This window comes from Perognathus longimembris, chromosome 14 (genome assembly GCF_023159225.1).
Source record: "Perognathus longimembris pacificus isolate PPM17 chromosome 14, ASM2315922v1, whole genome shotgun sequence".
Classification (NCBI taxonomy): Eukaryota; Metazoa; Chordata; class Mammalia; order Rodentia; family Heteromyidae; genus Perognathus; species Perognathus longimembris.
This window is the reverse complement of record NC_063174.1, coordinates 54,364,999-54,380,926: the sequence shown is the minus strand read 5'-3', so window position 1 is coordinate 54,380,926 and position 15,928 is coordinate 54,364,999. Positions and strand designations below refer to the sequence as shown.

At 57.3% G+C, this 15,928-nt stretch overlaps 1 protein-coding gene across 1 annotated transcript in view; it reads right to left on the bottom strand.

Annotated features, from left to right (window-relative positions):
* Rin3 (Ras and Rab interactor 3) overlaps positions 1-13,640 on the bottom strand; it is a 76,765-nt gene extending 63,125 nt beyond the window's left edge. The window contains exon 1 of the mRNA XM_048361898.1: positions 13,588-13,640. Within this exon, the coding sequence (XP_048217855.1) occupies positions 13,588-13,631 (44 nt within the window). The 5' untranslated portion in view covers positions 13,632-13,640. The remainder of the gene's footprint in view (positions 1-13,587) is intronic.
* Positions 13,641-15,928: the final 2,288 nt, after the last annotated feature.

The window sequence follows — 15,928 nt, the reverse complement described above, 5'->3', positions numbered from 1 at the left end:
CAATTCCATGTGATCACCTAAAACGAACTGTGGGTCTGGGACCTGTAACCCTAACTACTCAGGAGGCTGAGATCTGAGGATAGGGTTTGAAAGCCAGCCTGGGCAGCAGAGTCCATGAGACTTTCACCTCCAATTAACCCGCAAAATGCTGGAAGTGGAGCTGCGGCTCAAATGGTAGAGCCAGCATAAATGAAACAGTAGAGCCACTACTTGATAGCCTACAGATGGCATGGTTGCAAATAGACTGTCCTGACCTAAGGTGGGCGCAGAACAAACCTGGAGGCGCAGAGGAAGGGCTCCTACCGCACCTGTGCATCTCTGTGTCCCGCCTCAGCCAACATACACCTTTCTTTCTTTAAGTTGATGACCTGGGGTGTTTTGTCACAGCCATGGAAAGCTGACTGACACAGGGAGGGAACAATTCTCATATCCACATTCTTACTCACATCCTATCTGGGATCCACAGGGGCAAGAACTGGGCAGATCCGATGGAACTATAAACACGGAGGGTTATATAAACTCAGGAATGCCGTCTCTATGGATATAGCACTTATGTCAACACATAAAACAGTTCCAAAGGAAACAGATTGATTCCAAATTTTACTCTTTTGGCTGGCGATAGGTTTTCTTAGTTCACAGTCTAGCCCATGCTATCTGACAAAATTCCATGTTGTCATGGAATATTCTAGTTCTGCACCATCCAATGTAGTCATCATTAGCTAGCCACCATCTCTGGAGCACTTGTAACAATGTGGCTACTGGAACTGTATTCATACCAGTTATTTTCACTGAATTTTTTAAATGGCTACCACAGGAGACCATGCAGATCTAGACTTTTCTATGGGTACCATCTTTCTGGAGTGTATGGGAATTCAGGCACTGCTTGGAGAATTTGTTTTTTCAATGCAAAGAAAAGGAAAAAGGAATTGTAAAAGGAAAACTACATGCGTGTGGCGTGATTACCACGAGCCATTGCTCTAGCTGCAGTGTTCTGGGAGGAAATGAAATTCCAGCCCTAGGCCCTCTGTCCTGGTGTCTGTCCATTCTGGTGTCCGCTGGTCCTGCTCTCACCAAGCTCTAGGCTTCTAGTGACCTCAGCTCTCTGCTCTCTTTCTTTCTTCTCCAGGCACCCCACTGGAGATAGAGGAGCAAGGAGGCTGCAGCTCAGACGGCTGGAAGGAGTGCAGTCTACCTGCTACCTCTCTCCCCAGGGAACTACACGACATGGCACCCCATAAACAACCAAGGGACTCCATGTCCTCATTCGGAGCCTGTCTGCACTAAGACTGGCCTTTCAAGTCCAATGATCAATTGGCAAGGCTGCGTCAGTACAAAGGTGACTAGAACTGAGCCAGTCAGGGTTTGTTCCAGCCTGCACCGTGGGCTTGCTGAGTGACCTTGGAAAAATCCCCCTCTGTCTCTAGGCCTGTTTCTCATCAATAAAACAAGAGAAAGGGGCCAGGCACCAGTGGCTAGTGCCAGTCTTCCTACTCAGGAGCCTGAGATCTGAGGATCATGGTTAGAAGCCAGCCTGGGCAGGAACATCTGTGAGACTCTTATTTCCAATTAATCACCAAAAAAAGCCACAAGTGGAGCTATGGCTCTAATTGTTTTATTTCTTATGCTGAGTGATGAGTATTTCTTTTTTTTTTTTTTTTTTTTCAATCCTGGGCCTTGGACTCAGGGCCTGAGCACTGTCCCTGGCTTCTTTCTACTCAAGGCTAGCACTCTACCACTTGAGCAACAGCGCCACTTCTGGCCGTTTCTGTATATGTGGTGCTGGGGAATCGAACCCAGGGCCTCATGTATACGAGGCAAGCTCTCTTGCCACTAGGCCATATCCCCAGCCCCTGTGAGACTCTTATCTCTAATTAACTATCAAACAAGCTGGAAGTGGCGCTGTGGCTCAAGTGGCAGAGTGCTAGCCTTGAGCAAAAGGAGCTCAGAGACAGCACCTAGGCCCCAAGTTCTAGCCCCAGAATTGGAGAGAGAGAGAGAGAGAGAGAGGAGACTATTTGCCCCCACCTACTTCATGACGAAGCGAACCCCCATTTCTGAAGTGAAAGGACCCCAGAATGCCGCACAGATGCTTGGTAGCTGCCTTCACGCGAGACACTGCCAACCCTGACCAGCACAGCACCTTGCAGAGGTGACTGCCACACCTCCTATCCTCCAGCCCGCTGACGCTGACGCTCCTCAAGCCCGCTGACGCTGGGCCAGCCTGCAGCCCACGCACAGCCGCAGCAACCACGTTTCCTCTGCCGGGAACAAGCATGTCCTGTGAAGTCCTGGGGCCTCTGTGTGTGTGTGTGTGTGTGTGTGTGTGTGTGTGTGTGTGTGTGTGTGTGTGTGTGTGTTCGACACTGGTGGGTGATTGACTTCGGAGGCAGCAGGGAGGTGCTGGGTAGCAGGGGAGCCTCCCAGACATACGTAAGGAAGAGTCCTGAGGCATGGTGGCTTTGCTCCACCTCTCCCAGATTCAAATGTGTCCCTCCTGATGGCAAGGACAGGGACTTTGCTAGCAGGGATCACTGGAGCCTGGCCGGTAGGCCTGGGCCCTCCTGGGCCTTTTGCCGTCTTCCCCCGTGCACAGGGGGTTCGGTGGGGAGAGGGTGGGCGCCACTCCTCCTGGGGCTCGGAAGCTGTCAGGAGGCAACCGTAGCCCAGCCTCGACCCAGGCATCCGGGAAGCCAGACCACAGGCCTAGAGCCTCGGATGACATGGGGGGCGGGGGCCTGGGGGTCAGCACAGGCTCCAGGCTGGGCCAGACCTGGATGGAGTTCTGCTGTCTCGGGTTTCCTCACTGGTCAACTGAGCCTGGCAGCCTGGGTTCAAGAAGCAAAATGTCGGGCTGGGGATATAGCCTAGTGGCAAGAGTGCCTGCCTCGGATACACGAGGCCCTAGGTTCGATTCCCCAGCACCACATATACAGAAAACGGCCAGAAGCGGCGCTGTGGCTCAAGTGGCAGAGTGCTAGCCTTGAGCGGGAAGAAGCCAGGGACAGTGCTCAGGCCCTGAGTCCAAGGCCCACGACTGGCCAAAAAAAAAAAAAAAAAAAAAAAACAAGAAGCAAAATGTCTGAAGTGAGTGCTGGGGATACAGGCAGTGAAGCTGCGCGTTAGAGATCTATCGGTGAACGCCAAGGGTCCCTGCCCTTTACCTGCCCTTGATTCACTCAGAAATGCCCCTCCCAAGAGCTGTTCCACTAGATTCACAGACAATGAGCCGCTAGGGCCGGTCACTGTCCTCCGGGGACACTGACCGTCCTTTCCAACCTTCAACATCACCTGAGGAGGGAGAGGACAAAGTCCCTGGACCAGAGGGACAGGACGCATCCCAGACACACACAGGATTCCCAGAACCACCGCGGACGCGATGATCCGGACGCAGAGGCCCCGCAGGGGAGCGGGAGCAGGCTCACCGGCACAGCCCAGGGAACACTTGTGCTTCTCTATTTGTGATAGGAAGGACGCCTGGAACCCTGGGTGAGCAAGTACTGAACCACCGGTCCCTCAGGAAACTCGGGCCTAGGTTCGCAGGAGTCTCTGGTCATTTGCTCAGTACCCAAGCTTGTTTTTTTTTTTTTTTTTTTTTTGGCCAGTCCTGGGCCTTGGACTCAGGGCCTGAGCACTGTCCCTGGCTTCTTCCCGCTCAAGGCTAGCTAGCACTCTGCCACTTGAGCCACAGCGCTGCTTCTGGCCGTTTTCTGTATATGTGGTGCAGGGGAATCGAACCTAGGGCCTCGTGTATCCGAGGCAGGCACTCTTGCCACTAGGCTATATCCCCAGCCCCCCAAGCTTGTTTTTTGTGTGTTTCTGTCTAGAGGCCTCCCACCAATGATGCATTGTGGGTGTGAGTGTGTGTGTGTGTGTGTGTGTGTGTGAGTGTGAGAGACAGAGAACCCACAGCACAGGGCAGCGGAAGCTTTATGTCATGCCGGCTTTCTCTAAGGCTTGGGATGGCCACCTTGCACCTAAGAGCCCCGCGTTTCAGCACTCTGCTCTGACCTACCGGAGATGACAAGCTCTCCAACACAAAAATACCAAGGTGCAGAGACTCAGCTGTGACAAGGACATGCATCTGCAGGACGAGGCGGGAAAGGAGAAGCCAAGTGGGGGTGTCAACCTTTCCTGGCCCTGTGTGTGTGTCCTTGCAGGGCTTGGAGATGCTTGCTGGTGGGGATCTGGGCGAGACAAATACATTTGAGCAAGCAGGCAGACTTGCAAACACACCGTCTGTGAGCCATGGGGATCAGCTGTGCAGGTCTTCACCAAGCTGCCACCAAAGGTGGCCATCTGGGACCTGAGTCCTAGCCTCAGAGCGGGACTCCATGTGAGCCACCCGGGACCCTGCCAGGGGTCAGTACTGGAACTGGGACACTCGATGCCTGGTGCCTAGGGAGGGGGCTCGGTGTCCCCACACTGTGTTTATGGAGGAAGCAATGACCAGAGAGGGCAAGCAGCTAGGCTAAGGTCTCACAGCAAGTCAGGGTAGACCGCAGAAAGGGGATCTGGTCCCTGGATCCTCACAGGGGTATGGAGGTGCTTAGAAACCAGCTGGTGGTCCAAGGGATGAGGAATGTGGACAGGAAGTCTCCAGAACACCAGACAGTGGTTCATAGCATTGAACACCCGTTTCCGCCTCTGCTCAGCCTCTTTTTCCTTACACAGATGAACGCATGCACGGCCACAACTCTATGCATCAGAAATGTCCACAACCCTCCTTTTACACATGAGGAAACTAAGGCAGACTGCAATGTGTCCCCGATAGTTTGTGCTGGAGTTTGCACCCCTGACCCCTAGACCGTTGCGCTTCTCAACTCCACATGCCCACCGAGCTGCACTGAACCCTCTCTTGGGGGAGGGGGCTGGAGGAAGAGGGCCCCCTGACCCCATGGGACACATCGAGCCCCCTCCAGCACACAGAAGTCAGCCCCCTCTCCCTGCTAGGCCCCAGCAGTGCTGGCCCGGACCCGAGCAGATGCCTTCTGCATGGGGCAGTGAGTAGGGGTTGCATGGTTCCGCCATGGAACTGTGTATAATCTTCATTTGGAATCACAGTCTTTTGGGGTGGCCGCGTAGCCATATGCACAAACGCCCCCCTGCGGAGCTGAGGGACAGCAGCCGAGGCACCTCTGGAGGACAGGGCAGGAGTGAGAGACTGCGGGGCTGGGGTGCACGGCTCTTGCTACGAGGGCCCCTGGGGGCTCTGGAGGGGGGGGGGGTGAGACCGTGCCTCACAGGTCTGGATCGTGGTGGTGGCTATGGTGGCTGTCCACGTGTGCCAAGATGGCCGTCAAATCTGGCAAGAAGAGGAGAAACAGAGGGACACAGAGAGACGATGTCCTGTGAGGACAGAGGCCACGAAGCAAGGAACCTAGGACAGGCAGGGATCCCAGGGACTGTTGGGCTGGGGTGGAGGTGGGGGGGGGCTTGGAAGACAGGAAGAGCAGAGCAGGGCCCTCCTCGTGCTCTTCGAGGGAGGACGGCCCTGCCCACCCCACCATCCCAGATTTCTGGCCTTGCACACTGTGACAGAATAAATCTGTTTCAATGGCCTAGTTTGTGCTACTTTGTTACAGACACCATAGTGAACTAACAGAACCCAAGTTTTAAAAGAGGGGCCCTGCCCATAGTCCCCGGTGCTGGAGGACACAGCTTGTGGGCTGCCCCCCTCCCCCGCATGCCCACCCTCCACCTCCCCAGAGAGCACCCCACGTGACACACTCGCTCACCTCACATCCGAGTGCACCTGGGAGCCCCAGGCGTGACCACGGCTTAGCTTGCCCCTGGTCTCCTGAGAAAGTGCTCCCTCGTCCTCCCACTTTGTTCTGAACAAGACGTCCCTCAGCCAGCAGGTCCTCCACAGCCCATCCACCTGCCCCGACTTCTGTGGCTCCAGGATGGAATGAGGCCCCTTAAACCAACTAGGGCCTTCACTGGACCAGTACCATGCAAGTGGGGGCTGCAGGAAAGCCTAAGCTGGCGTGGGGGCTGGCGTGAGGAAAGAAGGGCTTTGACCCTGCCCCATACTGCCAGGCTCTGCCTACACCTCCTGACTCCGCCCACACCACTCCAGGCTGGGTCCCCACAAGTGTCCTCAGTGCCAGCACAGTGACGAAGCAGGACAGCCCATCCCAGCCCTGCCAGGGAGAGCCACAAACTGGTGGGCATCAGAGGATAACCTTCTAACACAAGCATGGCGGGCTTCCGTGTGCCAATGGGTTTTCCTGGCCAAGGTCCTAGTAGGTCCTAGCCAGCCAGTCGCACCCCATTTCCCACACAGCTGTCACGATCCACAGCTCAGCCTTTCTCTCATCCAGGCACATCTGAGCGGCGAGCAACCTGTACAACAGGACACAACATTCCAGAAGCCTGACCCAGCCGAGGGCTTCTTGCAGGGGGCCCGAATTGGGCCGTCCCGGCTAGGAAAGAGCTCAGCACCCCCTCCCTGCCTCAGCTAGGGAGGAAGACAGCCAGGAGGGCTGGAATGCAGACACCACTTCCCCTTCACCTCTGCCTGTGGGCCGGCACTGGGCCTGGCCCAGCCATGAGGCTGCAGGGAAACCCCTTCCCCCACTCTGAGCTGGGAGCTCAACTGCAGGCAGGAGCCAGGGCAGGCAGGGGTCTCTGCAGCAATGAACTTGGTGCTGCCTGATGATGCTGAAGCCAGGTGTGGCGTGCTTTCGCCAGGAAACAAGGCCCTGGCTGACTGACCCCCAGCAACACGAGGAGGGGGCATGCGGCCGTCTACTCCACACCGCCCAGCCGGCCCCGTGCACGGCAGACCTGGGGCTTTACCACATGCACGGGGCGGGTGTCCTCAGGCGCCGGAGCGCCCAGAAACCTCCTTTAGGCTCAGACTCATTCTGCGACTTCCAACAAAGGGGAAGTTAAGTCCCGGCCGGGCTGGAACAAGGGCTGAGACAGCCACCGGCGCTCCCAGCCCAGGAGCTTGGGGTCTGCATCCTGCAAGGGTGATGGAGCGCGGCTGAATGGCACAGACTGTTGAGAGAGAGCCCCAGCCCCAGCAGGGCTGTCGGGGCGCACGGTCAGAGGGAGATACAGAGCACGGGCACAGGGAGGGTGACCCAGGAGAGAGCGCTGTGGACCTAAAGCCCGGATGGAGAAACTGAGGCCCAGGCCGCCTCCATGAGCAACGTCTAGCTCTGTGGAAGCACAAGACAGAATAAACGGTCTGAAGCTTGCGGTGAAATCTCAAATGAACAAATACTCAACCTGGAAAAAATGTTTGCAATGTAGTCCTTAGGGCAGGAGCCTTGGTCAATGCAAACCTGCCTCTCCTCTCCCCGCCCTCCTTCCAGACTCTTCTAGAAGAGGGGAGGAAGGATGAAGCCCTGTAAAGCAGTTTCTGTATTTTCTTTCTGGCACAAAGTCTGGTGCTGTGGATGACAGACACAAAACTCTTTTGATCTGGGTCAATGTCAAGAAACAGTGGCTTAGGGATGATAAATACAGATTCATTTCACATACAAAATTCTGGGCCAAGCAGTCCAGAGCTAGAATGACATTTCCGCATGTGTGGGTCCCACCCGGCATAGTTTCTATTCCCGCGTTTTACATCAGAGTTCAAATGGCTGCCTTGGTTCCTGCATTTCAGACAATTAAAAAAAAAAAAGAGGAAAGACATACCCCTTCACTTTAAGGGCACCTCCTCACAACTGGCATTTTACTTAGACTTCTCTGTCCTGAATCAAATCATATGACCACATCTAGTTGTAAGGAAATTGAGAAATATTCGGCTAGAACTTATGCCCAGGTTACATTCAGGGTTCTCATGAGCACGCTCTGTTTCACCCTCAGACTCAAAGACTCTGACCAATCCCACAGACGTGGCCCCCAAACTCACAGAGGTTTTTAGGGGGTTCAGCTAACACAGAGCAGGAGTGGGACAAAGTCAAGTCAGTACAGGCGAATTCTACTATTAAAATGACACCTACGGGTTGAGCCAACGAGACCAGGGGCCACAGATCCATGTGTCAGGGAGATGGGGGAACACAGGTCCAGCGCAGCACCGAGAAACCGTGCGCAGGAAGTAACCCTCCGCGCAAAGCAAGGAACGCGGATCAGCAGGCGTGCGTGGATGGAAAGCACACAACTGGCCAGGCACACATGGCTTCTGCCTGTAATCCTAGCCACACAGGAGGCTGAGAGCTAGAGATCAAGGTTCAAAGCCAGCTTGGGCAGGTAAGTCTGCAAGACTTCTATTTCCAATTAACCAGTAGAAAGCCAGAAGTGGAGGTATGGATAAATGGTAGAGAGCCAGCCTCTAATGAAACAGTTGAGCAAAAGTGTGAGCCAGCCTTCCTTCCTTCCTTCCTTCCTTCCTTCCCTCCCACCTTCCCTCCCTCCTTCCTTCTCTCCCTCTCTCTTTCTCCCCCTCATAAAAATGTAAACAATTGCACTTTTGCACTGGGTACAGATTCAACTAGGTATGTGTTTGATGCTTTCAACTTCCCTATTCCTGGTTGTTTGTATTTGACTTTTTTTTCTTGGTGCTGATCCTGGGGCTTGAACTCACAGGCTGGGTGCCGTCTCTGGGCTTGTATGCTCAAAGTTAGTGTTCTACCACTTGAGCCATGGCTCCACTTCTAGTTGTTTGGTGTTTTTTTGCTGGTTAATTGGAGATAATAGTGTCTAGGATTTTTCTTCCCAGGCTGGTTTTGCACCCGTACCCTCCGATCTCAGCCTCTGGAGGAGCTAGGATGACAATGTGAGCTACAGGCCCCGTGCTTGTGTTCCAGCTCTTTAAAGTATAGAATAAAAATTGATTTTGAAAACCAACAATGCACATACAAGTCATAGTCCCCAACAGCCTCAAGTCCAAAAAGAAGTCCATGTCCTGTAGCCATGGCAACACTTAGGGAGGTGTGGGGGGGTCCTCTCGCAGAGGGGGAGGAAAAGGTTCAAATGGCGGCCTCTTGCCCAGACTGGCTGAGCTACCGAGTGGAGGAGCAGGCCTGTGGAAAATAAGAGTCACACTCTTCCACAGAGCCAAAGCACCACACACAGCACCCCGCTGCCACCCCCACGCCGGGCTGCTCAGGGCTCCCCGCACTTGACCTGTCCACTGTCCCACCCAGGGTCACCTTCTCTCCGTGGCTAAAATCCCACTTGTCCTTCAAGACCCAACCCAAGTGCCGCCTCTTCCAGGGAGTCCTCCCTGCTACCTCATGCACCTGTAATAGAGCCTCAAGCTTTTATAGAGGACCTTACACCTGTTACTGTCTTTAGTAGATAAGCCGAAACTCTTAGATGTTCAAGTATTTACACAGACACACACACACACACACACACACACAGAGCACAACACTCTTACATTCTTTGTTTCTTGGGGGTACAGAAATCTTCATTCAGGACCCTCTCTGAGGCAGCCAGGGTGGCCCAGGACCCCTCGACTCCACCTGAGAGTCCTCCACAGAGTGGCTGTCCCGTGTCTGCCAGCCAGAACCACGTCACCCAAAAGACTCACGGTGAGGGGCCGGGGCGAGCTGGCCATTCAGAAAATGCATTGAAGTTATGCTGTTTATCTTGAGCTCCACTCTTGGGGGGGCACCGCCTCATTTCAGATTCCCTAGCTCCCCCAGATGGGAGCAATATGACTTCCTGGATCACAATACTTCTAGAAAGTTTGAAAGTTGGTCAGAGAAGTCATGGCCCCCTCCATTCCTTCTAAAGTGACCATCTAATGAGAGGCAGGTAGCAGAGCAAACAGGAAGTTTGCTCCCCTAGGGGAAGTTACTTCCCCTAGGTTGGGGCTCTTGCTGCGCACGTAGCCCCTCAAGTCTTTAGAATAATCAGGACCGCGCCCTTTGTGGCCCTGCCATCTTTTCCATCCATCTCTCCCTGGCCAAAGTCTGTTTCTCTCCCCCTTTATCTTTATCATCTGGCATCCGTTATGCACAAGCACCTCTGGGGTACACAGAAGCCTGACCCCCCCCTTTCTGCCCTACGCTGACCAGTTCCAAGCCTGGTCTTGGGGCTCTCCATTCTCCTCATTTGTCACCACCTAGTGAGGGGTGACTCACCTCACTGGCCATGGCGGGGGTGGGAGGATGGAGGGGAGGGGAAGGGAAGAAGCTGCTGTCACTGGTCAGCCCTTGGCCACTGTTCACCCGGTCTTGTGGCTGGGGGCTCTGGGGCCCGGCGTGGTGTGCGAGCAGCCGCCCCGAGCGGGCTGATGTGCTATGGAGGGCTGTGAGTGCCCTTCAGTCTCCAGCAGACACGGTTCTGACCAGATTCCACTGGGGTTTCTGGATCGTCCAGGTTGGCGCACAGGTGCCCGGCGGCGTTATTAAGTGTTTTATCAGGCTGCTTTCTGGGACCCGGGTCCAGGGCAAGGAGGCTCCAAGAGAGGCCCTGAGGGGTGAGAGGCAAGCAAGGTGCCCAGGCTCTGCACCCCATGCCGCGCTCCCCCCCCCCCAGGGCTCCTGGGGCCCAAAGGTGCATGCCTGAGCTGGGGAGGGAGCCCCGAGTCTCTGTCAGGGGCGGGGTGGGGTGGAGCTGGTACTGTGCACTCTGCTCTAGGGACCCCACCCGGAGGAGATCCCCGCCACAGAGCCTTGAAAGGGAGCAGAAGGCCTTTCTGTCCAGCTATATCGGAGGGGACCCAAGTTCCCCTTCCTCTTTCTGGGCCTCCCTTTTGTTATTAAGGTGGAGATTAGGTTAGGGACAGTCAGTACCCAGAGTGCAATTCTTTCTCGCATGAAATCGTGTGTGTGTGTGTGTGTGTGTGTGTGAGAGAGAGAGAGAGAGAGAGAGAGAGAGAGAGAGTGTGTGTGTGTGTGTGTGTGTGTGTGTGTGTGTGTGTGTGTGCATGTATGCCCGGGTACTGTCCTTTAAGCTTTTTTTTTTTTCTCTCAAATCTGGCACTCTACCACTTGACCCACACTTCCACTCTGGCTTTTTGCTGATCAACTGGAGATAACAGAGTCTTATAGACTTTCCTGGCCAGACTGACTTTGAATGGTGATCCTCAGATCTCAGTCTCCTGAATAGCTGGGATTACAGGCGTGAGCGGCTGGTGTGTCTGATGCTCAGAAGCAGTGTTAAGCAAGCCCTCAAGCGAGTGAGCAAGTGAGCGTGCTGTCTGCTAGGCCCCCCAGCTCCTGGCTCTAATGGGCTCCGAGAGATGCCATTCTCAGGTAGGCCCCGCCCCTCCATGGTGTCAGCCTCCCTCAAGTTCCCCCCTCTTTCTCTTCCTCTTTCTCTCCATCTCAGTTCAACCCAGCAGCAAACCCTGCCGCCACTGCCCACCCCAACATCCTGGCCACCCCACGGCCCCCCTTGGGCCTCCACTGTGTCTGTCTGTCTTCAGTCTATCACTTTCTACACAAAGCCATGTTGGGTGCTGGTCCCACACTGAGACTCGAGCCTGGTCTGCTGTCCTGTTCCCCACAGCTAACCACATCCCCCCCCCCCAAGATAGCTCTTGGCCCCCCATTTCCTTCAGGCCTCTGCTCAGTGTCTTCTCAGAACACCCTCTCTCCCCCCACCCCCTCCCCTACCTCCTGCTCTGCCTGCTTTCTTCTCCTGGGACATCAGACGCTAGTGGCCAGGGCTTTGTGAGGGGATGAGTGAACCCTGAATAAACCTCAGCGTTCTGAATAGCAGGAGACAAAGGGCCTGCGCCCAGCCTGCTGGGTGAACCAGACCAGCTGGTGCAGCTCAGCCAGTAAACCACCTGCCTACCGCGTGCATGGTCCTGAGTTCAAGCCTCAGTTCTGCGTCCCCACCCCCACCCCACCAAAAAAGCAGTCTGTTTGTGAAGACCCTTAGTTTCCTACTCCAACAGTCAGGTGACACTACCCTGGGTCCCTGGAGATGGGGGGGGAGGGGAGACCAAAGGCACACTGGGCCAGGACCTGGGAGTAGACCTGGTAAAGGACCTGCCATTCCGGGTGCACCTGCAAAGCCCCCCATAGCTCTTGAGGGTGCAGAGGGGCCGGGCCCCTGTGGGAAAAGCAGGGCCTCCACGAACAGAAGTCAGACCAGCCAGGCTGAGACTCAAGTTTCACAGGCTTCCTCCGGCCAGAGGCTCAGCCCAGCCACGCCCGTGGGGAGTAGTAGGCCAGCACTTCCCCAGCGTCCTCAGGGGAGGCCTTCCTCCGTCCAGCGCGGAGATGCTGTCCAGGAACTCCCAGCCCCCCAAGGCGCTCCCACCCAACACCCAGGGCTCAGCAGCAAACCAATCTTGGGAGATGCTAGCACCCCAGTTTAGGGAGCACAGGCAGAGGCCAAGGGCACCAGCGCTGATGTAATGGTCATCGTAACTGCTCAGGGTTTTTTCCTTCTGGGCCAAGGTGCTGAACTCTTTACAACAACCAGTCTCCATTTCACAGGCAAGTAAACGGAGGCACCTGTGAAATAACTGGTCCCGTCATGAATAAAACAAAGAAGTGGGGAGAGGGGGGCCGGGGTCAGGCCAGGTCATCCCTGGGAAAAATGGGAAGTAGGTGAGATCAGCGCCCCCCCTTCCTACCTCACCCCCTCTTCCTAGCCAGCTACAATCCCAGGGTGTGGCAGGCTGAAATCGGGCACCCCCAATTTCTCCGTGGATGTAAGGCCGCGGGGAGGGGGGGAATGAGAACCCCCTCACCCTGCCTGTTGCCCCCACCCGAGCAGGGCTCAGCCCCCTCTCGCTGTCCCCCGATCCAGGACTGCCCAGCTGTGCCAATCGCCTGGTGGAGCCCCCCCTCCCCCGCCCCCGTCCCTCCCCACCCCAGGAGGTGAGGTCAGGGAGCCCGGCGGAACAGTAGGGGGTGGGGAGCGTCCCTCACAACACAGGCCCGGGACTTTTTAAACGGAAAAGCCATCCATTGTGCAGCCTGGAAAGGTTCCAGGGGCTCTCCCAGGAATCCTGGGGGACACGGGGGGCCCGAGCCCCCCGGATCCGCACCTCTCCGCTGTGCTCCAACCCCAGCGCTGCCTTGCCCGCGGTGCGGGGGGGGGGGCGGAGCGGGGGGAGTCCCCAAACACCCGGGGGACCCCATTTGGAAGCCGGGTCTCAGGCCTTGGGACGCTGCGCCCCCAGGGGTCCTGACACGGGGTGCGTGTGGCCCGGACCCTCCCCAAGATCCAGAGGCGGGTCCGAAGGTCGCAGCTCCTGGCGGGGCCGCCAGGCCGGAGGGGAGGGGACGCGGGGGCCTCCGTCCAGCCAGGCGGGGCAGCTGTCGGGTTCAGGCACCCGAGGTTTGGGGGGGGGGGTCCGCGCCCCATGCCCAGGGCGCACGCTGGGGGGGGGCGCACGCGGGGACCCCAGGCAGCGAGGCGGCGCCGCCTCGGGGTGGCCTCGGGCGTCCAGGCCGGGCGGGAGCGGGGCCGAGGCGGCGGCCGGCCCCAGGTAGAGACGGGGCGGGAGCCGGGCGCACTCACCGCCTGCGGCCGCGGTCGGTGCGCGCGGCGGGGGGGGGTTCGCGGCCCGCCGGGGCTGGGCGGGAACGCGGAGGCGAGGGGTCGGCGGGCGGCGGGGTCGGGGGGTTCCCGGGGGGTCCCCGGGGGTCCCACCCCCCGCCCCGAGGGGCCTGGAGAGGAGCGGGCGGCGAGGGCGCGGGCGCCCGGACTTACCCCGCGGGGTCCCCGCGCCCGGGCGCCCCGACGCGGCGGCTCATGCCGGCTGTGCGGGCTCCGGCTCAGGCGCGCGGTGGCCGGGGCGGCGGTGGCCCGGGCGTCCGCATGGCCCCGGGGAGGGGCCGGGGCCGCCGCCGCGCGCCGGGGCGCTCGCGCCCGTCCACTTCCTAGGTCGGGGCGCGCGGGGCCGGGAGGCGGAGGCCGGCCTCGGGGGTCCTCGGGGCTCCGGCCAACGCCATTCGGCGGCCGGCGGCTGGCGGTGCCGAGCCCCCGGGGCGCACGGAAGCCGCCGCCCGAGCGGCCGCGCCCCCCCCACCCCACCCCCGGGGCCGGGCCTGACCGCGTCCCGTCCCGTCCCTCCCCGAGGTGCCGCCCCCTGGGCTGGGGCTCGGCTCCTCGGGGGCCCCTGAAGGGGAAACTCGGGCCCGCGGGGAGGCCCAGAGAGACCCTCGGGGTCCACTGGCCCGACCTGGAGCCGCAGCAGCCTGGGCACCACGGAGGAGCCCTGGACCTGGGGGGTGGGGTGGGGGGGTCACCTCCTCCACAGGCCCGGCTGCCTTCCTTGGATGCCTCCCCCGCGGGGGAGGTCACTACCCACCCGCCTGCTCAGAGTCCATCCGGCCTCAGGGCCATTGCACTTGTGCTGGTGCCACTTCTTGGTGGGTGTCACATCTGGATGGGTGTCACATCTGGGTGGGGAGCCTGGAGAGAAACCGCAGGGGCAAATCCACTCGGCTCCCAGTACGCCCTCTCCTCCCCCCGCCCCCCTGCACCCCATAACACGTTTACAGAGAGGCTAGTCTCCACCAACCCTAGGCCACCCCAATCTAAGGCAGTGGAGTGCACCCCAGGCGTTGGGGTTTTGTTATTGGGGCTGTCTCGAGCCTTGTAGGGTGCGTGGCAGCCCCCATATCCCTCCCCTCTATTCACGCTCCCCTTCTGACAACCCCACATGCCTTCAGGTGCTGCCAAAACCCACTGGGGACCCTAAAATGCATCTGTTCAAGACGTGTACATGAGCATTCCTATTAGCCTTATTCATAACAGACATCAGGTGGGAAGAACTCGCTGTGCTCAAGGGATGGATAGAGAAACACAATGTGGCACGTGGGCACAACAGAATATTACATGGCTGTGAAAAAGGAACACACACTGCCCATGGGCTGTAACCGTGAGGAACCTTGGGGGAAAAAGAAATGTGTTAAGTGAAATAAGCCAATCATACATGACTACATTCCAATGATATGAAATGTTCAGAAGAGACAAATGAACAGAGACAGAAAGTTAACTGGTGGTTGGCAGAAGCTTGAGGGAGAAGAGAGGGTAAAGAATAACTGGCAATGGTTACAGGGGTTTCTTTGGGGTAAGGGAAATGTTCTAAAATTGATGGTGGTGATGGTTGCACAATTCCGTGGCTCGGCTGAAAACCATTGAATTATACGCTTTAAGGGGGTGAATTGTATGGTATGTAAATTGTATCCCAATAAAACTATTTTTCTTTAAAAAAAAAAACACAAAATGACACCAACACACAGCCTCCAGGAGGCCACCCTGGCTGTTCCAGTTCACCCCACTCCCCCCTCTGCGGCCCAGATTCCCACAGGGCCCCCTCCCAGGTCACGACCCAGCCAGAGGTGGACCCATCTCCTGGCTGGGTGGGCATCAGCTTCTACCACGGGCCTCCCCAAGGCTGTAGCCTCCTGTGTGAAATGTGGGGAGCGAGGACAGCGTTCATACTCAGCCTCGGTCTCCATACTTAGACGGTGTCCACCCTCCTAGGCCCTTCTCCCTCCTGCTGACACCCACCCCGCAACAGAGCCTGTTTTATTCCTGTCATTCTCCTTATCTGCCTCTTCCTGCTCCCCCTCTCCTCTCCCCTCTCCCCTCCCCCTCCTGGCTCATGCTACTTGTCTCAAGGATTTCCACCATCTCTTTAATCTCTTTAATCCCAAGTCTTCTCCCACGGCTCATTCTCCTCCCGCTCCCTGGCTTTGGAACTCAGAACTTCTCCCCTACAGTGGAGCCCCATCCTTGTTTGGGCCTGCTAACTCCTTTTCCTCTGCCCTCACCTCTTGGATAATGGATCTGGTTTGCCTTTAAGGAGTCAACAGTAGAAGAGGCTTCTAGTCTGGCCCATCAGAGCCCTGCCTGTCACACATTGGTCCTAGATGAACACACAATGCAGCTGAGCCAATGAAAGCCTTCCCTGGGAGTTCGGCTGTGTCTGGCAGGAAAGGCTCTGGTCTCCTCCGTTCCTAAACTGATGTTCAGCTGGAAGGGTGTAGACTTGAGGTAGCCAACAACCACTCCAGGCCGTGTGCCACAGTTCTACTCAGTA